At 40.5% G+C, this 23,453-nt stretch overlaps 2 protein-coding genes across 2 annotated transcripts in view; one reads left to right on the top strand and one right to left on the bottom strand.

Moving 5' to 3' along the window:
• The window catches only part of smc4 (structural maintenance of chromosomes 4), a 38,243-nt gene extending 21,015 nt beyond the window's left edge, over positions 1-17,228 (bottom strand). The window contains exons 1-6 of the mRNA XM_059515012.1: positions 17,030-17,228; positions 16,138-16,248; positions 5,850-6,037; positions 5,509-5,700; positions 5,139-5,315; positions 840-1,004 (exon numbers count right to left, since the gene is read on the bottom strand). Of these exons, the coding sequence (XP_059370995.1) occupies positions 840-1,004; positions 5,139-5,315; positions 5,509-5,700; positions 5,850-6,037; positions 16,138-16,240 (825 nt within the window). The 5' untranslated portion in view covers positions 16,241-16,248; positions 17,030-17,228. The remainder of the gene's footprint in view (positions 1-839; positions 1,005-5,138; positions 5,316-5,508; positions 5,701-5,849; positions 6,038-16,137; positions 16,249-17,029) is intronic.
• A 324-nt stretch (positions 17,229-17,552) lies between these two features.
• ift80 (intraflagellar transport 80 homolog (Chlamydomonas)) overlaps positions 17,553-23,453 on the top strand; it is a 39,532-nt gene continuing 33,631 nt past the window's right edge. Inside the window, exons 1-4 of the mRNA XM_059515031.1 lie at positions 17,553-17,577; positions 18,701-18,925; positions 20,268-20,378; positions 21,818-21,886. Coding sequence (XP_059371014.1) covers positions 17,553-17,577; positions 18,701-18,925; positions 20,268-20,378; positions 21,818-21,886 — 430 coding nt within the window. The remainder of the gene's footprint in view (positions 17,578-18,700; positions 18,926-20,267; positions 20,379-21,817; positions 21,887-23,453) is intronic.

The raw sequence follows: 23,453 nt of genomic DNA, 5'->3' as shown, positions 1-23,453 counted from the left end.
AACCGTTTTCAGAACCGAAACTTAGAAATTGCTCACGGTTCCGGTTCTTTTCGAAGAACAAAACCGGTTTGGAATAAGAACCAGTTTTCGGTTCCCATCCCTAGTTATCCTCCATTCAGTGTTCAAACTGTGTCTCGTTCAGTTACTACAGTCAAACCATCAAACTCTTCAAGAGCACACAGTAACTGAGGTTTAAAACGGTTCAAAGAAAAGTCTCAAACCAACGCACAGATTTAATAGACTACGAATCAATATCTCTTCCCTTTGTACTAGTGATGTCCGGTTCACAAACGAATCGTTTGATCTGACCGGTTCTTCTTAGTGAACCAGTTCACCAAATCAGACTGAATCATTTGAACTGGTTGGCGTCTCCAGTAAGCATTAATCCACTAATTATTTACTTTTTTAACGTGACTGACACTCCCTCTGAGTTCAAACAAACCAGTATCCCGGAGTAATTCATGCACTCAGACAGTACACTGACTGAACTGCAGTGAAGAGAGAACTGAAGATGAACTGGAGCCGAGCAGCTTTCTCTGTGACTCGGAGGACTGCGCAGCTGCATACTGTGACTCTGTGTTGTTTCAAGCTCATCATTCTGAGCACAAGATGTGCACAAGCGCTCTGTTACGCTCTATACTGGTGCCTTCAGTATTATAATACTGTTCTGTGCAATCTAAGACACTTTGTGCAAGGTATTCGTTATTTTATTTTAGGCATAACGCATGGTGTATTTTTAAGTGTTCTGTTAATAAAGGTTCTAGGTTGTGTTTTGTTGTTTCTTGACCTGCTGAATGTTTCTGCTGCGTACGCTCAGATGTTGAGTCAGTATAGTGTACCTTCTCTCCGCGCTGCTCGTTCAGCAGCTCCACTCGACGGCACAGGACACTGATGGGCTCTTTGAGACGGCAGGAGCCGATGATGTCCTCCAGGTACTCCAGCATGCCCTCATCGTGCTCCGTCTGTCCTCTGGGCTTCATCATGGCTATCTGCTCCACCTCGCCCTGAGGACGACACCACAGCACTTACACACACTGATCCTGACACACACAGTCACTACATGCTTCTGCTATTCTGTTACAAAAGCAAACAAACATGGGGTAATGCAAAAACACTAGGGATGCAGGATATTAGTCGCCCAGAGTGAAGATGTAGTCACATTTGTGTAGAGGGTTTTTCCCCCTCCTCATGTAAATCTTGTGCATGTAATAGACCACTGAAAGAGACAAATCCCAGCGTAACACCGACTGTGATGTTACAGTCAGGATCATTAAAGCTTACGCCCCCCACACTTACATAATGTATACCAGCCCATGTTCTAGGCCAGCCGGTCCTGCACCATCAAATCATTGATGCAGTGTTGCCAGATATTGCTAGTAGAACAAACAAACTAATAAATACATAAAATTAAAAAATATTTTTAAAATATTTGCAATTAAGATAAGGAATAATTGACGACGGGCATTGAACTATTAGAAAAATAATGCACACCCGAGGTGTTGATGCGGCCAAGACTCCAAGCGGAGTTTAACAAGTTTGTTTCTACGTGTATTTAGCTTTGATTTTAAATAAAACAGCGCATCCTTGTGGTGCGGAGGACACAGAAGAGCAGACGCAGCATACAGTGATATGGAGAGACACAGAGGAGACCGTTGACAAAGGAATTCCTGAATAAAGTCCTTATTTTTGTTTTCTTCACTTACAAAAAGTTTGCACATCTGATGGCAGATACTTTCATACTCTCCTGGGCCTTGACACTGTTATTTACTTTTCAGTCTATGGGACAGTCTCAAGCCCCCAGGTTTTCATCCAAAATATCTTAAATTGTGTTACGAAGACAAACAAAGCTTTTACGGGTTTGGAACAACATGGGGGTAAGTGATTAATGGCAAAATTTTATTTTGGGGTGGAGTAGCCCTTTAACAGTGCAAATAGAGTCCAAACAGTGCTCTAGAAAGGGCTGTGCGATATGATGATTTTTGTTTGTGGATGATAAAAATGTTGCGCTAATACTGTCAAAACACACAAGGTTTACATTCAGTAGAAAGAAAAAGCTATATGTGCCTGTATATCAGATGCGTGCAGGTCTTAAAGTGATAGTATGTCTATTAAACACGCAGCCTAATGTCATTACTGTCAAGGGATAGATCACCCTAAAACTTTATTTCTGTCATTGTTTACTCACTGTCACAGTGTCCCAAACCTGCATATGATATATATGATATTTTGAAGAATGTGGGAAACCAAACAGTTGCTGGTCCACATTGAGTTTGATAGTAGCAGAAAATACTCTAAATAAAGTCACTGTGGACCAGCAACTGTTCGGTTTTCATCGTTCCTCAAAATAGCATTTATGTTCAGAAGAAGAAAAACTCTTGAGTAAATGAGTAAATGTGATATAAATATTACAGAATTAACTGAAAACTGACAGAATTTTTATTTTTGGGTGAAGTATTCCTTTAACGTTAACAAAACAAACAGAAAAATCCCTCACTGCTCTTGACTGAAGACATTTAACACAGCTGCTTTAGGAATCAGTTTACACAGTGTTTTAGTTTTATATTTGTTCTAGGGATGGGCGTTTTCCACAAATATCACATTCGAATATTTGAGCTCACAAAAAACGAATATTCTTTTATTTAAATTAAGTTTAATGAGACAGATGTTATTTTTTAGCAACATTTATGGTTTCCGTCATTTTTGAACAAGCTTACACACAATAAGCTTGAACATTACACATCGTGTTTTGTAGCTGAAAACCTTTAAAGAGTAACTAAACACTAAACCAACTTTTTTTAGTTAATGATCTGTAAGAATGGGGCTTTATTAGTGCTGTTCATTGATTCGAGTAATTTTTTTGACATTTGAATATAAAGTGTTTTATTTCTACAATATATGGTGTAAAAACGTCTGAGTGCTGCCCTCTTCAGGTTGAACGGTGGCTACTGCAGTTGATTTTTCCTATTGGATGTTTGCGGTGGCAAGTGACGTAAGCGGTTTCCAGCTCACCACGCCCCTTGGTACGAGCTACCACGCCCTCGGCAGTATAAAACCATCTTGTTACGTCAATTACTGTAGTGAGTTGGAATTGCGAGTATTGAAAACGAAAAGGATAGAGTATTATAGCATCTATTTAGCATACAATTTAAATAGTTATTTATATTATTTTGTGTAGCCTATCTAGTTAATTAGCATAGTTGTTAGTGTAATGTATTGTTTGAAGCATAGTTAGTTAGCAGCATAGTATTGCATCAGTTAGGATAGCTTCAAGTTAGCGTAGATTTATTTACAGTGGTAAAGATGGTACGTGCTGGTTGCTGGTTGCAACAGCATGGACCGTATAGTTCTCCAGTAGACTTGAAAATTAGGCGCTGGAAGACAGCGAGTTACCGCCTAGAGCTGGAGTGTGCAAACTGCATTTTACGCGGGATTGCTTCTCCAACGCAATGGAGGTGGAAATGGGCTTCTCCACACAGCTCGCGCTGAAAAGCGATGCGGTGCGGGAGGTAAGAGCGCAGTCTGAGCCAGCGGTTCGAATTAATATGGCTCAGGCCACAGACAACTTGACATCCTCCACTTCAGGTGAAGGTGGGGGAGAAAAGCTACTTGCGTCACTACAGTCATACCCAGTACTCTCCATTTTAGCGTCTCTGACAGCAGCTGTCAATCAATCCGTCACTGCGGGTCTCAGGTTCACGCCCCACCCGCTCAGCCCCGCCCTCGGTTCGTCCCCTCTATCTCCGCTGTGCTCTGCCCACTTTTCAGCATTTTTCAAATATTGCCAGTGGGTGGAGTCAGGCTCTGACCAGGGGTTTAGTTACCCTTTAACAATGCGTGCAAACAAACAAAAGTACAGATTAAAAGCAAAAAAAAAAGTGAAAAAAAAAAAACGTAAAGCAGCCTGCAGCGATTAGGCTATTGTACAGAATGCTTACACTTAACTTTTAAACTGTCAGCAAATCTTTTTTGCTTTTTTTCCCTATTGTTTCACATGTTCTTGTTAAGAAAAGTTGTTCAAAAGTTTTTTTTTTCTTACTTCTCTCATGTTTTCATCGAGAAACCGGAGATGTTTGTGCCGAGGGTCTAGGGCAGACGCGAGAAGAGGAGTTTTCACTGCATTCTCCAAGTTAGCGGTGTTTATTCATTGCTTGAGAGATGCCTCAACGATGTTCTTCAATTCGGTCACTTTTTGTGATTCTCCACGGCATATTTGAAGTACTGTAGAAGACCGCAGTTCCAGGCAGTTCTTATTCATTCATTAATAATTTTTTGCTTGCATACATCTTCAAAATATGCAGTGGAGAATCACAGAAAGTGACCGAATTAGGTTTTATTGTGGACTTTTTTTTTCTTTTCTTTTTTATGGCAAGCAAAAATATAGCGAAATTCGAATATCATTTTTATTTATTGAATAATTAGAGCAGAACGAATATTTGAATGTTCGACTATCCGTGCACACCCCTAATTTGTTCATTCAGTTTCTTGAATGTTCTGCTAAATACACCTACTGTACCTGAAAATACAGCACTGTTTGTTTTATTGGTACATTATGAGTAGTTGTAATGTGTATCTTTGTCATTCTTTTATCTTTGTTATTAAAAAATGAGAACCCTGATTTTTATCCTCGCCCTCTTTGGCCTAAATATCTGCCATTCTTTTTCTTTTGTTACCTTGAAAGGCTTTGTCTTCATAATAGAGAAATGAGTTTGGATGTAATGCTCAGACAACATGTAAAATAATAAAACCAGCATGACAAAGAATCGTGATAAATCATGATGACAGCAGCTCTCAGTGAACACTGATGAAGGAAGTGAAGGAGGCTGGCTCCTGCCTCGCTCCAGCAGCACACACAATATTGGGCTGGCCTTGACTTAACACACCAATATTTACGTGCTGCTAAAGTGAGGAAGGTAGAGTGGACACATGCTGACCTCTGACCTTTTTGGACAGTCCATGTTTACAAACTGTGTGCTATTGTCAGGTTTGAATTTGAGAGTCCCTTAAAACTCTAGAGCAGCACGTGATGGTTTGCACCGTCCCTCATGATGAAAACCATGACGTGCTGCTGTAGAGGTCTGAGGAGGATTGAGTTCACCAGCAGTGATGAAGCATGCAGCGCTTCAGAGAGAGAGCATTACCTGCAGGATGAGGAAGCGGTTGTGGTCCAGGTCGATGCCGTGGCTCCGCAGCAGGGTGCCCACGTCTTTGAAGGTGGCTTTCTTGCCATTGATGTGATAGGAGGAGGAATTATCTTTGGCAGCTGTTCTGGACACGAAGAAAGAGCTGTTGGGAATGACCTCGTAGTCGTCTCCTTCCTGAACACACAAGAGGACACACTTCAGCACTGGACATCATGCACAGGTGGACTCTCATCCAACAACCAATACAGAGTTAGTATGGTGCAAATATGCAGTGCAGTCCCTCAACTCTATAGAGTGCTACTAAAAACAGAGTCAGCATTGTATAGCTATGCACAGACTGACTGTACGGTGTGGAGGCCTGAAGCACCTTGTCGATGATCTTCTGGAAGTGCACCTCCACAGAGCAGCTCTGAATGTCTGGATGAGCGTCAGAACTGTGGATCAGAACCGACAGCTTCTTCGAGCGGATCTTCTGAGCTCTGTATCCAAACACAAACAGCATGGAGTCGATCACGTTGGACTTGCCACTGCCGTTAGGACCGATGATGCAGGAGAAACGCTGATGAGAGAAAGGTTCGAACAGAATGAACTCACTTCAGGGTATACTGTGATAGCCTCAGTGAAGCTACAGTACAACTCTCAAAGACTGTGGAAACAACACCTCTCTAGTATTTGACACAATAACACTGAATGAGTGTGCAGTTCTACCTTGTGGAAGGGGCCCAGGATCTGCTCTCCGGCGTAGGACTTGAAGTTTCTGTTGAGGATGTGTGTGATCATGAGGCGCGGGGCCCCGGGCTCAGAGCTCATGGAGGGAGGAGGAGGAGGAGGGATGCTGGACAAGATCTCCTCCAGACCACGGTCATCCAGATCCACAGACTCACCCGCAGACACATCTACAGACACACACACACTTCATCATCAGACACAACAAGTTTCACCCAAATTTAATTTGTCTTTTAATTTATGAAATTTAAACACATTTTATTTTTGGTAAATAAAGGGGATTTTCTATTAAAATTAAAACATGGAAGAAATATTGTGATTAATTTCTTTAAAAAATAAAGTTTTATAAATTTTTTCAACAGTAGTAGCAGTATCACATACATTTTACTAAATAATAGTAATATTTCTAGCACAATGCCTTTTATGTAAAAATTAACTTTTAGGCCTAATGAATGCATATTTGTCATTTTAACTGAACTTAAGACTGGAGGTGATGCTTAAGATATTTTTGGTCATTGATGGTTTCTGTAAAAAAAAAAAAAGTAATAGATCATATTAATTATTATTAAAAGATAATACTGCTACTAATTCTACTATCATACTAATGTATATACAATGCACTATGAATTGATGAGCTGCTGGGTTCATGAATATTAATCACGTTGTCTGCGTGATTTGCTGAAATCAAAACAGGGACGCCAGCCAATGAAATTGGCATTTGCGCATTAGCTCCGCCCACTACCGGAGAAACCGGTATGTCTTCTGCTTGTTCGAAAATGAATATGAATAATTCTAAATGAACTCCATTATTTTGACAGGAGAAGACAACAAAGTACCGGGTCTTTTGACAACACTAACAGACACACACACACACACACACACTTCATCAGACACATCTACAGACACACACACACACACGCTTCATTATCAGACACATCTACAGACACACACACGTCATCAGACACATCTACAGACACACACACACACACACACACACACTTCATCAGACACATCTACAGACACACACACTTCATCAGACACATCTACATTCACACACACACTTCATCATCAGACACATCTACAGACACACACTTCATCAGACACATCTACAGACACACACACACTTCATCATCAGACACATCTACAGACACACACACACACTTCAGACACATCTACAGACACACACTTCATCATCAGACACATCTACATACACACACACTTCATCATCAGACACATCTACAGACACACACACTTCATCATCAGACACATCTACAGACACACACACTTCATCAGACACATCTACACAGACACACTTCATCATCATCATCAGACACATCTACAGACACACACTTCATCATCAGACACATCTACAGACACACACACTTCATCATCAGACACATCTACAGACACACACACTTCAGACACATCTACAGACACACAACCACTTCATCATCAGACACATCTACAGACACACACACTTCATCATCAGACACATCTACACACACACTTCATCAGACACATCTACAGACACACACACACACACACACTTCATCATCAGACACATCTACATACACACACACTTCATCATCAGACACATCTACAGACACACAGACACTTCATCATCAGACACATCTACAGACACACAGACACTTCATCATCAGACACATCTACAGACACACACACTTCATCATCAGACACATCTACAGACACACACACTTCATCATCAGACACACACTTCATCAGACACATCTACAGACACACACACACACACACACACACACACACACACACTTCATCAGACATCTACAGACACACACACTTCAGACACATCTACAGACACACAACCACTTCATCAGACACATCTACAGACACACACACACACTTCATCATCAGACACATCTACACACACACACTTCATCATCAGACACATCTACACACACACACACACACTTCATCATCAGAAACATCTACACACACACACACACATACACTTCATCATCAGACACATCTACAGACACACACACACTTCATCATCAGACACATCTACAGACACACACACACACTTCATCATCAGACACATTTACAGACACACACACTTCATCATCAGACACATTTACAGACACACACACTTCATCATCAGACACATCTACAGACACACACACTTCATCATCAGACACACACTTCATCAGACACATCTACAGACACACACACTTCAGACACATCTACAGACACACAACCACTTCATCAGACACATCTACAGACACACACACACACTTCATCATCAGACACATCTACACACACACATCTACAGACACACACACTTCATCATCAGACACATCTACAGACACACACACACTTCATCATCAGACACATCTACAGACACACACACACTTCATCATCAGACACATCTACAGACACACACACTTCATCAGACACATCTACAGACACACACACTTCATCAGACACATCTACAGACACACACACACTTCATCAGACACATCTACAGACACACACACTTCATCATCAGACACACACTTCATCAGACACATCTACAGACACACACACACACACACACACTTCATCAGACACATCTACAGACACACACACTTCAGACACACAACCACTTCATCAGACACATCTACAGACACACACACACACTTCATCATCAGACACATCTACACACACACACTTCATCATCAGACACATCTACACACACACACACACACACTTCATCAACAGACACATCTACACACACACACACACACACACACACACACACACTTCATCATCAGACACATCTACAGACACACACACTTCATCATCAGACACATCTACAGACACACACACTTCATCAGACACATCTACAGACACACACACACTTCATCAGACACATCTACAGACACACACACACTTCATCAGACACATCTACAGACACACACACTTCATCATCAGACACATCTACATACACAAAACCACTTCATCATCAGACACATCTACAGACACACACACACTTCATCATCAGACCCATCTACAGACACACACACACTTCATCATCAGACCCATCTACAGACACACACACACTTCATCATCAGACACATCTACAGACACACACACTTCATCATCAGACACATCTACAGACACACACACACACACTTCATCATCAGACACATCTAAAGACACACACACTTCATCTCATCAGACTACACCATGCAAACATGACTTGTGTCCCAGGCCAGAGCGAGCACTGCTCATTCACTGTGTCTGCAGATCACATCACACAAACTCTGACACGTTCTGGCTTTTACTGAATACTGCTTCTGATTTAAAAACCTGCATCTGGACAAGTTTTCTGACATAGTTGTGTTTCTGTTAAAACTATGAGGATGACTTGTGAACGTCACTTAGGTGTTTTACATTATAAACAATTCAGTATATGACTTTCTTTACAGCAGAAGAGTCACAACCACATTACAGCCGTAAAATATCCAGATGGTATTGCATTAGCATTGCATGAGATGAAAAATAATAATAACGGTGACTTTTTATCATCATTTCAAGTTTTCTCAGAATTCTACATTTGCAAAAATTTCATTTTTTTTGTTTCGCTAGAGAATTTTCTCTCACAGTGTTTCCCACAGAATTAGATTCTATTTGCAGTGGTGTGGTGTTTGGGGACCGGGAAAGGGGGGGGGGGGGGGGGGGTTAAGTTAAATATATCATATATATTTAGTGACAAGTACACATTTCCATTGCCAACACTTAGTGTCAGATACCTTAAAGGGATAGTTCAGCCAAAAATGAAAATTCTATCAGTTTACTCACCCTCAAGTTGTTCCAAACCTGTATGAGTTTCTTTGTTCTGTTGAACACAAAGGAAGATATCTGGAAGAATGACAGAATCAAACAGATCTCGGTCCCCATTGACTTCCATAGTAGGAAACAATATATACTATGGTAGTCAATGGGGACCGAGATCTGTTTGGTTACAAACATTCTTCCAAATATCTTCCTTTGTGTTCAGCAGAACAAAGAAACTCATACAGGTTTGGAACAACTTGAGGGTGAGTAAACGATGATAGAATTTTCATTTTTGGTTGAACTATCCCTTTAAAGACATTGCTATGCCATTGCTACACTTTCTATGCTATGAATGCTCCACAGACTTCTTGTTGCAAATTTTGCTCACACACACACAAACCTGGACCTGGAGATGGACACACACACACACACACACACACACACACACACACACACACACACAAACAAACTTACTGACACACTCAAACACAGGCTCACACACTCAAACATTCAAAAAGACACACACACACTCACACACACACAGGCTCACACACACACCAAACTGGACCTGGAGGTGGACACACACAGACTCTGACACACACACACACACACACAAACCTGGAGATTGAGGTGGACAAAAACCAACACACACCAACCTGAACCTGGAGATAATAATAATATAATGTCTAGCCTGGTGGCTGTGATATATATAAACCTACCAACATCTGTTGCCATGATTTTTGGAATCACTGATCGCGAGAGGAAAAAAATGATGTTTAAGTCGCATAACATCGGTTAATGGAAACGCCGTCATTTCGCAATAATTGTTTATCGATATTTAGAGAAAAAAACACAAATGTTTTGCGTGAATCTGTAATGGAAACGCGACAGCGCTTAACATAGACTAACTTCTCCGAGTTATGTTGAGCAACAGTGTTCATTACTAACCATTCAACTCCGGATTGATTCTGGAATCTTCGCTGGGGGAATACAATCTGTAACTAACGCATGCTCATGTTTTGATTCAGATCATGTTCGAAGAGGAGGGGCTAGTCGTGTGTGCCTCCGTTGTCAGTTTGTGAGCGGGAGGGAGCAAGCAGCGCGCAGCTCTACAATAAAATAAAATTGTACCCATATTAAATAGTTGAAAAATCTGAATCAATCCGTGGCAGTCAGCGTTGATATTGTGGCGGGCCGCCACAAATTAATGAATGTATGGGAAACCCTGTCTCACAATTTTTGCCCACAACTGGGGATGTTCAATTCGGTTAATTTATATTAATTAATACAAGATTATTTTAAATTAGAATTGAATTAAATTAGAAAGGATAAGTGTATGTGACCCGTTAAAAATACTAAGATTTGTTTCCCGGGGACTAATTTTACACGTGCAAATAGCAACAAACACATCACATCATGCACCTGTGTGATCCTCCTCTTCTGCGAGAGGAGAAAAACATAGTAAAGCTAGGCTATATATACCAAATAAATGGGTCTAAGAAAACTTAATTTATTATTCAAGAAAAAAATTCATAAAATGAATGAAAAACAGAGTTTCGGTTCATTTTGTGCTGCGTGAAAGGAGACAGATGGCAGAAAGCAGCACCCTATTTTCTTTAGGCTTATTTTACAGACAAAGATTTGTTTTTATTGTGAATGTAGACAAATAAAGGCAAACTATTTACAGTACTGATTATCTTTATGACTAAAAGGAGAAGTTGCTTGCACTGATAGAAGGGAAAACTCAAGTGATTGCTGGTGCAGCATGTGCACACAGTTAAGCTTTGCTACTTTAACAACGCAGCCTATTATCACAATAAAATACAGTCAGTCAAACTAGGGCTGGGCGAAATATAGCAAATTTTAGCGATACTATCGGAATAATTTTGACGACGATGTACAATTTGAATATATCGGGAATATCGAATATTTCAAATTCAAGCATACTTTCCCAAAAGAACGCGCCGAATGTCCAAAAAAGGAACCTGTAACTGCTGACTGCTCTACGCCCCTCTACTACGAGAGCTGTAATGATAGCGGTTGCCAGATAACAAGAGTTTAAATCTCCGAATCAGAGCTCCACTGTTACAAGGATACATTTTCTGCCCGGTGTTTGCTTATTTTAAGCAATCTGGCAACCATGCGCACGTGCTCACTCCTCATTGCGGAAGAGCCGCTGACGATAATCTGAAAACACTAACAAGCTGGAATTGAGCGATCTAATGAAAGCGTCGTTCAGCCGGTCTGTGTTCTGTTGTGAGATCTCAACTGTATTGTTTGCATTTGTGATCGCAAAATAAATGCACTTACTCGACCGCTGATGTTTGAATAGAGAAACATAGGCTATGGCCATTTGGAATTACTATTGGGGAATTTCACTGATATGTTTACCAGTTTCCATATTATAGACAGAGAGAATGCAAAAGTCTTTGGTATTCATTTATATATATTTATATATAAGAAATAGCTATGTGCTTCAGCAACTAGCTCCCCATCTAAGAGGGTTTTTAGTGTCAGTAGGAACATAGTTTCATGCCACAGAGCTTCTCTGACAGTTGACAGACTTGTGTTCTTAGCTTAAAAACTTGTTAAAAAATTAAAATAAAATACTTATTCCGGTTGCATAGTTTAAATTGTGAATTGCATGCACTAAAAAGTTGACAGAATGCACTTTCTGTAACTGTTACTTAATTTGCACTGCTTCAGTTACATATAGGCCTACATGTATTCATTAATAAAAAGCAGTAAGTGATCTTTTGGTCTAGATTTTTTAACTGCTTAAATTAGCTGTTTAATCAATGTTTTTTTGTTTTTTTTTAATGGGCAAAATAAAATCATGTTTTATTTTTTATTATTTAAATGCAAACATATCGAGATATATATCGAATATCGTAAAAAATTTGACAATATCGAGATATCATTTTTTTTTGTATATCGCCCAGCCCTAAGTCAAACATATGGAGAAACACACTGCTCAGTTTACATATGTAATAGAATCAGTTCTGTTAAGTGTTATCATCGTACCGTCGTGATGTTACGCAAAACATTTTACTTGGATATTGTAACAAGTGAAATAGGCTACAGTAATAATTTGGCATTCAAATACATCGCAAATATGGAAATATTAGATTTTGTGTGGAATTCGGGACCCAACGTTGGTTTCAGTTTCGTTTTAGCTTGTTGTTTGTATAGCTATAGCTTCTTATATTTTTAATTCTTGTTCTTTTCTAAATACTGTTAATTGAAAGGATTTGTTGTGGATTGAGGGGAACTAAAATAGCCTAGCTATGTTTACAGTGTTTATTTATTATAATGTTTTTAAACATTTTTCGTAGGCAAAAGCATATTTCTGAATTAAATAATAAAATACGACTTAACTGGTTAAAATGAACAGCCCTACTCACAACTTTAAGAATTATGAGATTTTTTTTTTACTTCTTATGCACATGTGTCCCTGCAGCACAGAAGCAGTCATCAGTAGCACAGGGATATTTGTAGAAATAGACAACAATACATTGTATGAGTCACAATTATACATTTCTCTTTTATGCTAAAAAAAATCATTAGGATATTGAAGGGTTGGTTCACCCAAAAATGAATATTATCTCATTAATAACTCCAACCAGTAAGACCTCCGTTTATCTTCTGAACACAGTTTAAGATATTTTAGATTTAGTCCGAGAGCTCTCAGTCCCTCCATTGAAGCTGTGTGTACGGTCTACTGTCCATGTCCAGAAAGGTAAGAAAAACATCATCAAAGTAGTCCATGTGACATCAGAGGGGCAGTTAGAATATTTTGAAGCATCGAAAATACATTTTGGTCCAAAAATATCAAAAACTATGACTTTACTCAGCATTTTCTTCTTTTCTGGGTCTGTTGTAAATCTGCATTCACGACTCCGCAGTGATGCTGTTGACGTAAGTCACTGTAGTAGTGATGGGAAGTTTGGTTCTTTTCCGCGAACCGGTTCTTTTGGACAGTTTGATTAAAAAAAAGGGTTGAAAAAAAATGACGTCACTGGCGATGATTGCCCTTGATTCAAGCCTTTGGTTTAACCGCGCTCATAACACTAGCACAGAATCAGTTCAGAATCAATCACCAAAAGAATCAGTTCAGTTCAGATGCTCTGTGTGTCGGTCTGTTTCACGCTGAATCACACATGCGCAGTATCACGAGTCAATCGTTCATTCGTTATCTGGCTCGGCTCGGTGTTCATCTTCAGTTTTCTCTTCACAGCAGTTCAGTCAGTGTACTGTTTGAGTAAATGAATTACTCCGGGATATTGGTTTGTTTTAACTCAGAGGGAGTGTCAGCTGCATTAAAAAAGTTAACAGCTTAAGTCATTTGTGGATTTATGCGTATTGGAGACGCGAACCGTTTAAAACGATTCAGTTCGATTTGATGAACTGGTTCAAAAAGATCCGGTTACATCGAATGATTCGTTCGCAAACCGGATATCTAGACTGCTTTGTTTTGAACTCTCTCTCACAACAGACACGGAAGAGAAGACAATACTGAATAAAGTCATAGTTTTTGATATTTTTGGACCAAAATGTATTTTCGATGCTTCAGAATATTCTAACTGACCCTCTGATGTCACATGGACTACTTTGAAGATGTTTTTCTTACCTTTCTGGACATGGACAGTAGACCGTACACACAGCTTCAATGGAGGGACTGAGAGCTCTCGGACTAAATCTAAAATATCTTAAACTGTGTTCAGAAGATAAACGGAGATCTCACGGGTTTGGAACGACATGAGGGTGAGTTATTAATGACATAATTTTGATTTTTGGGTGAACTAACCCTTTAAGTAAAGATCATGTTCCATGAAGATATTAAGTAAACTTCCTACTGTAAATATATAAAAACTTCATTTTTGATTAGTAATATGCATTGCTAAGAACTTCATTTGAACAACTTTAAAGATGATTTTCTCAATATTTAGATTTTTTAGTTTGATTCCAGATTTTCAAATAGTTGTATCTAAATTAAATTTATGCATTTAAGCAGATGCTTTTATCCAAAGCTATTTGAATCTCAGACAAATATTGTACTCCTAACAAACCACACATCAATGGAGAGATGATTTATTCAGCTTTCATGATGTATAACTCTGAATTCCAAAAAAATGGCTCCCATTATTGGTTTTGTGGTCCAGGATCACATTTGAAGAAAACTTCAGGTTAAATTTAACTTTTCAAAGTATAAAAGTTTGTAAAATAAGATTTTAGTGTGGTCAGGCTCAGGCATATGTGAAGAAGTGCTGCTCCTGAGCTCTGTGAGGTTCTTCTGTTCAGTCGAGCTCTTCTAGAAGCAGACTAATGCCGCGTTTCCACCGAAATTACCCGGAACATTTGTACCAGGAACTTTTTTCCCCCCAGACCTGTTGCTTTCTGCGTTTCCACCGCGGTGTAAAGTACCGGGAAGATTAGGCAAATAGACTGGTGACGTAGGTCTGCACGCGTTTCTCAATACAAAGTACACTGATTTTGGACGTGCATTCTCGGTAGTGCGGACTTTGTGCATTCGACTCGGGAGTGTGATGTCCACGACGATGCAAGTCCAGTAAATCTGCAAACAGCAGACTCTTGATAACTTCAGTCAGCTGACCATGGCTACTGCTATTTTCCTCTCTGTATATTTACAATAAAACGAAATAGGATATCAAATACCACTGCCTCCTTTCTTTTTCATTTAAGCATAATAACAGCTGGAGAAATGTACTTAGTTCAGGGATATGTGTATATACAGACATTACAATGAAATGAAATATTATATAGATTTGACTTTTTTATTTTCATTTTAACATATAGATAAATTGAATACAGACCAAAGATAACCTGTTAGATTTACCCCACAGCTGAATTATATTTTATGTTTAACCACTAAAGAGACATCAGAGCCAGCGGCACACATCAGAAGGTCTAGCCGAGGTGAGGCTGTTCTCGGCGGATACATGAGGACTGATCTCCCGCTGATCGCGTGGAGCTCACCGTCTCCGAGATCGGCGAAACACATTTTTAAATAGGTGCTGTCTTTATAAATAAACCACAGATTTGAGTTTTAAACAACTACATTATCACCTGAAATACTTTTAAAATTACATTTCATGACACAATAACAGTAATATTTTGAAAATGTTGATCCGAATAAATGGTGGTTGAACTCAACCAATGCTGCGTGAACTCAACCAATCAGGATGTTTAGCGGCCAGGTCCCGCCCCCGAAAGGTCCAGAACTTTGAAAAAGTACCACCTCGCCAGCAGGGACTTTCTGAGGGGCTTTTTTTACCCGGAACTTTATTTAGTTCCTGGTTCCTGCGGTGGAAACACACCGAGTACCAGGCCAAAGTCCCTAGTTCCTGGGTAAAGTTCCTGCGGTGGAAACGCGGCATAACTTTAACAGAGTTCACTGAACACAAGGAGAGAAACGCCAGCGCGTTCAGAGGAGACAAGTGAACGGTGTTACCGTGCTCCGCGGCGGCGCTCGGGGCTCTGCGGGCCGCGCTCTGCTCCTCGTCGGACTCCGTCGCTCTCTTCACGGCCGTCGAGCTCTTGGTTCTCACAGGCATGACTGCAGCTGAAAGCACATTAACCCGGGTTACTCTGCGCTGATGAGGGACGGTGAACAACACACACAACATCACAACAAATCAATGCCAGGGTGGAGAAAACTTCTCATAATACAGTGAAGTGTGTGAGTGATGTCGGAGTTTCACCGCTCACACAAAGGAAAACACAGCTGACAACAACACGACAGACCGAGCACACGACGGTGTTTGTGATCTGACACAGGACAACACTTCTACTGTTTGTGCTGACAGCTCTCACTCGGAAATACTGCAGTAACTCACTCCAGACGAGCTCGTTCGGACAGCTTTAGTGAATATATACCACACAAGCAGAAGCCCGAGTGACAGTGACTTGACAGAAACATGACCGGAGTTTTTAAACACTAACATTGACGTTACACCAAGATGCTTTGCGTACAATAATAACGCGAATATACTAACAGCTTTATATCCGACATGACAGCGATGTGTTCTTCCCTCAGACACACACCAGCAGAAGAATAATAAACCACACGAGTATAAACTAACAGACTCACTTTAAATTAATCATAACGAACGTTAACATACAGCGAAGAAAAACCTTGGCTTCAGTATAATAACTACCTAAACATTATCTATCATCATTTCAAGAGAATCGGCTTAAACTAGTTCACATTATATAAATATGGCGTCGTTTCTGAACGCTTGATGTGAATGTTAATTATTGAACTTCTACATTAACGATAATGAACGATCTGAGGAACTGACACTTCACAAACAATCCGCGTAACGTTAAATGTCACCGTTTACCTTTAATTCGGCTGATTTCCCTCGCTCTCGTCAATATTACTCCGCTTTATTGGTCGGACTCGTGTATAATGCGCGTTAAGAGAGTAAAACTAGAGTAAATCTGCGCTATGTACTTCCCTCAACAGAAAACACTCTCGTAAAGCGCGCGTAAACTGAAAGCACGAACCCGAGTCCGTTGTAGTCGCGCAGTGCTTCATGGGAACAGAGCCGCCCCCGCGCGTCACGTGACCGGACCGTTTTATTTACTTTATTTATTTATTTTTAGTGACAAAAATCTCACTGAACATGTTCAAAATTTAATTAAAAAGCGTTGTATTTAAAAAAAAAGAACAGCATAAATTAAGTAGCTAAAGTAGCTAAAGTCAAAAAATTAAAAACCTGTTAACAAAAAAATAGACAGCTTTTTGAGAACTTTAGTAAATCTGTAAGCAATACATCAAAATTTGAGTACATTTGAATAAATACAGTGTTTAAATGGATCACAAATACAAAATATAAAAATAAAAATACAAAATATTTTAGAATGAGCTCAGAACATCTCGCGAGAAGTAAGTTTGTAGTTGAATGAACTTCATCTCGCGAGATCACGTGGGGCGCAGTTGTCTAATCAGTTTACTCTCTAGTGTAATGCAAAGAAAGCAAACAGTCGCATAACAAACAAGGAGACTGAGACATAATGTAAACGACTAACTTAGCGTTTAGAAGTGTTCGTCATCACGATAGTCAGAATCCAGATTATTTCGTGCATTGAAAGCGACATCGTCAGAATTAGCCGGCTAGCACTGTGGATGCTAAAGCGTCTCCGTGGCAACGGCGCCTTCCGTCAGGTAAACATGTTTCTGCTCTTCTTCACGATTGTAATGATCGATGATTCAGAGGAGCTTTCTCCTTAAAAACAGATAAACATCACCTTCCGAGCCTCAGAGGGACGCTGAAGGATGCGGCTGAAAACATCTCTGCTGAAGGAACCTAAACATATCCTTTACATTTATTCCTTCCTTCACATTTCCACCTTTCTATACTCTTAACTATAACAGCGAACACACTGTCTGTTACACAGACGAGTGAAGATACTCTGTATATCACTGATCACATCTCTTATAATCTGAGGAGGAGGATTGGGACGTGACGTGTTCACACACTAACATGGTGTTGTTGTTTTTAAATAAATGTATTTATCATTAAACAGCCAAGAGAAACATGCTAGCAAATACTAGCACTGTTCTCTGTGTGACCCTGACACAGGACCCTTTATAAACTCTTAAGTGTTGTTGTGTGACTGATATGTGTGTTACCATCATTATCATCAGTGAGGAAGATGTGATATGTGATCAAACTAATGTATCATTAACGCTGCATAACTAAGGAGAAACATATTTAAAAAAAGAAAAAAGGGGGGACATTCAGAAACAGTTTTATAATAATAATTAAGTGCTGCCAGCTTGGCAGTTTTGTTGCTAAATGTAACAACTGTTAACACTACTCTAGCAACGCTTTCTTTCAAAACCATCTAGCAACAAATGTAGCTATTTTTAACATTTATTTGGCAACTTTTTTAAGTGACTGTAATTATAAGGCGGCACACATTTTCCATCCGGACTACACAAATAGAGGAAACCAGAGATGCCTCGCAGTAAACGGTTTAGTTTTAGTTGACCCTTGACCCCTGAGCACACAGAGAGCTGGTGAGCTGTGTGGGATGGACGAGTGCTGATGAGCTGTACTCCTGCAGCGATGACCATCAGATTCTGCGGTGGAACCTGCAGAGCAACGACACCAGTGTGCTGGTCCATCTCCAGGAGCACATCTACCCCCTGGACCTGCACTGGCCCCCCCGCAGCCTGAGCGGCAGGAAGCAGGCCGCGGCCGACAGCTTCGCCCTCACCAGCACTGACGGTACACATCTGACCAACCAGTCCAGGAACACCTGTGTGTGTTCAACAAGTCTCTTCTGCGTTTATTTGCTCACAAATACAGCAAAGCAGTAGTATTGTGGAATATTTGACAACAGTTTTCTGTGTGAATCTGTGTTAAAGTGTAATTTATTTCTGTGATGCTCCGCTGTATTTTCAGCATCATTCCTCCAGTCTTCAGTGTCACATGATCTTCAGAAATCAGAATAATATCATGATTTACTGCTCAAGAAACATTTCTGTGTGTGTATATGCTGATTGCAAGCTTTTGAATTGTATAGAGTATAACTTTACAAAAGCTTTTTATTTCACATAAATGCTGATCTTTGGTAAATGGTAAATGGACTGCATTTATATAGCGCTTTCAACAGACCACATGGCCATCCAAAGCGCTTTACAATTTTGCCTCACATTCACCCATTCACACACTCATTCACACACCCACAGCGGTGTCTTCCATTCAAGGCTCCATCCAGCTCGTCGGGAGCAACTGGGGTTAGGTGTCTTGCTCAAGGACACCTCGACACTTGGTCAGGTGGAGCCGGGGATTGAACCACCAACCTTCCAGTTTGTAGACAACCTACATGAACCACTGAGCCACTGCCACCCCTTTGGATGAAGATCATGTGACACTGAAGACTGGAGGAATGACGCTGAAAATACAGCTGTGTATCATGTTAAGTGATATTCAGATAGAAAGCAGTTATGTTAAAGTAAACAGGTTCAGCGCTCTGCAGTGGTTCTGCTGACCGCTACTGTACAGAACCTGTATTTCTGAAGGCCTGGTCTCATGGTAACATGTCATTTACACAGTATTACTAGTGTACTTGTAAGCTGATCTTGTGAGCTTGACTGCGTCACATGCACTTAATAAAGCAGAGCACAGGGCAGCAGCATGAGCATCTGTAGGAACCACACATGACAGAACACTCAGGGTTCTTTTAATACACACCGCCACAAAGAAACGATTGGCTAGAGTTAATGACAACAAGCACACACACTCTCACACACACACACACAGAGAGACACACACACTCACACGCACACATTTATTCGTATGGTCGTTTAGTGCTCTGTTATTATTTTGGAGCAGAGTGTGGTGCACTCTTAAAAAATAAGGGTTCTCAAAAAGGTTTTAAAGAACCGTTCCTGGTTCGCTGAAGAACCTCTCAGTGATCAGCTCCTGAAAGAAGCCCGCTCTGTCCCAGTGTGAAGAACAGTGTATTCATCTCAAGAGCTTGTTCCACTTTGTGTGATGGTGGGATTGTTTGTGGAAGCAGCAGAAGCTTGATAAGTGAGTGTGTGTGCTCTGGTGTGTTGAGCAGGTAAACTCCACCTGGTGTCTAGATCTGGACGTGTGGAGAAGAGCGTGGAGGCCCACAGAGGAGCTGTGCTCGCTGGACGCTGGAATCATGACGGGACGGCTCTTATCACAGGTGCACCCTCACAAGACGTCTTCTGAAGACAGGGATCTCAGATCTCTCTCAGATCCCACAGTGCCTAGCGTTAAAACATGGCCGTTTTAAGCCTTGCCAGTTTAACGCATTCAAACATAAGACGTGGAAAAACTCATCTGAGAGTTCATGCGCCGAGTTCACCAAACCGAGCTCTTCTTCGCTTCTTCTCGTGCCTGAACGAACAAATACACCTCACCAGTTTAAACATACAAGCACAACAAGACATGAAAGGCTTAATTCAGCACCACAGACTGTAACATGGGCGTAGTGTCCGTGACGTCACCCATAGAGCGTTTTTGAGTCAGCAGTGGCGTGGGAAGATGTTTTAGGTGTTTGCAAATAGTTGCAATTATATGCACCTCAACATTGTAATACATTATAAACCAGTATGAGTTCAGTGTACATTTTAATTCAAATGATTAAATGGATGCTATCTTATTGGGAAAAAAGCCCTCCCTAAACCTACCCTGACTCTACCCAATACTGTATTTTCATCTTTTTGAGGGTTTTCATCAATTTTATTAATAGTAAATGCTTTTCTGATGTGATCTGAAAGCAGATTCGAACCTAAAGGAGTAGTATGAGACACGTTTTACCGTCTAACCTCTCGATTTGACCGTTGACAGACGTCTTTTGTAATTACTAGCTGCTGTCAGTGTCCTTAATTTTCATCCAAGAAATGAAATGGGAGAAAACCTCTCGCTGCTCTTTACTGAACTACTTTGTAATTTTAACAAGAATGAATCTATATTTAATTTATACAGTAAAGACTATGAGATGCTATTTACATTTGATTTTTCAGTTTCTGTACCTGGACACTAACAAACTTGAAAAGATATTAACATACCATATCTCTTCCTGCTTTTTTGAGTTAAGAAAACACATTACTTTATTATCATACTTCTGATTATTATAGGCAAAGAAAAAGATAAGGAATGATAATAATACAGAGGAACGCAGGAAGAGATATTGATTCTGCTGGGAGTGAACCGTGGTCTGTGGTCATCTACTGACCCTCCTGTGCTCCAAACCTGTAGGACTTCCCTTTATATAGCCCAGACATACAACTAATGACATCAGTCAAGTCATTCATCTGTATAGCACTGTTCTTGTTTATAATACCCAGTGTTTGATAGCAGCTCTGCAGGAAGTCCTACAGTAGTGCCTGTGATGTGTCTGGAGCCCTGTTTGAAGACTTCTTGAGTGAGCTTCTGGAGAAACAGACCAGACTCAGACTGAACACTCTCAGTCTTATTTAACTGTCTTATTATTCAGTTGAACTGTAAGACACATTTCTGTGAGGGTTTACCTTGCTTATTTTTCCACTTCATTCAGAAAAACTTCAGATTATGACTAATATTTAAGCACACGGATCAGAGTGTTTATGAGCTCATGTGTTGTGTTTGTGTGTGTGTTAGCTGGTGAAGACGGACAGCTGAAGATCTGGTCTAAGAGTGGGATGCTGAGGTCTACTCTGGCCCAACAAGGTACACACACATTTGATTATTTTATTTGGAATGACAAATACTAATTAGAACAACAGCATCCAAATATTCACAAAGAGCCTATTATGTTTCACCTGACAATAAAGACAATGCAAGTTGCAACCACATTCAGAGAGTAGGCTATGGATAAAGGTGACATCGTCTTCTCCAAACATGCAGACTGCCTATGATTGCTGACACAGAACAATATCTGGCTGTTTGCTTAGAGCTCTTTTTACTCAGTCCAGCAATCTGCAAGCCTCTGACACATAATCTGTGCACATGTCCCAAGCTACCAAAAATAAGAATAATCAGTTTGATCCTGTAACCACACACTGCCAAAGCATTTGTTAATGACTGATACTTTAACATTTTCTCAGAAAAGCACAAATCCATGTAAAGATCAAAACAACAGCCCACTTCCAGTATCAGAATGTTCTTAGAAAGTTCATTGATGACTACGATGTCTGGAGTGTTTGGGTGTTCCCTGAGAACACTTCTAAGAGAGCTTATATTATTATCATTCAAGTTTAAAAACCAGCTAATTTTAACAGTTTTGTTTGTATGTATTGCACTTTGTCCAGATACTTTGCGCAGTTCTTGAGCCATTATGTTTACGATGCGATCATGACGCGCGATGTAAAGTGCTTTAAACGCGGGGCATCCGTTCAGTATGTGCGCTGTGGATTCCATTATCTTACCACTGTGTAGTAAACAGAATGGTTCGTGGTGTTTTGGGAACCACAAAGAGAGGTTGTATTTGGTCGGGAGAGTTTGAAGCCGAGCTTTAATAACACATTTTAAGATATCTTCGTTGATGGTTGAATTTTGTAACGCAGAGTGTGAGACTGTATGATCCGCGCTCTGCAGACATGCAAGTTTCCCTTGAAGACGCAGGTTAACCCAGTAATCGCGCTGTTGTGCTGGAAAGTGTTGGAGGATTTCATACCTGCACGTCCGGCTATTCAACCTCTCACTGGTTCCAGTGTGATGGATAGACGCCTCAGCATACACATTAGGATCCATAATCTGCCCCTGACTGATATTCACCTGCTCCCCACCAGTATGTGCCCAGTTCAGCTGTATGTTGTTATTGCTGCACAAATCATTCAGATCGGGCCAATCCGAACGTACTCCGAATCCCGTGGCTCTGGTCTCCAGCTTTCCGCTAGGTTTCTTCCGGAAACCGAGGAAACCTGGTTCTCCATCTGCAGCATAGGGGACCTTACTTTTGCTCAGATCCAGCAACAGTGAGCCCCGGGCAACTTCACGAACTGTAGGGTCATCGTTATACAACATATGCAGTAGATGCTTTACTCTAGTCGCTGTATAAATCCACTCAATGTTAGGGATCCCCAGTCCCCCTTCGGATTTATTCATAAAGAGAATACTTCTTGTTGTGTGTGTGTTAAGACTTAACCATTTTCTTACCAGCTGCACGGTCTTATTGTTCAGCTCCGTAAGATATTTTTTAGCAATGTGGACATTAGCAAACAGATGATGAATCTTGGAAAGAGCTATATCTGGAACGGCCTGGAGTTTCATACAGGTCGGTAGAGGACACTGATCT

Source organism: Carassius carassius, chromosome 28 (genome assembly GCF_963082965.1).
Source record: "Carassius carassius chromosome 28, fCarCar2.1, whole genome shotgun sequence".
NCBI classification, from domain to species: domain Eukaryota; kingdom Metazoa; phylum Chordata; class Actinopteri; order Cypriniformes; family Cyprinidae; genus Carassius; species Carassius carassius.
This window is presented reverse-complemented; position numbering and strand designations above follow the sequence as displayed.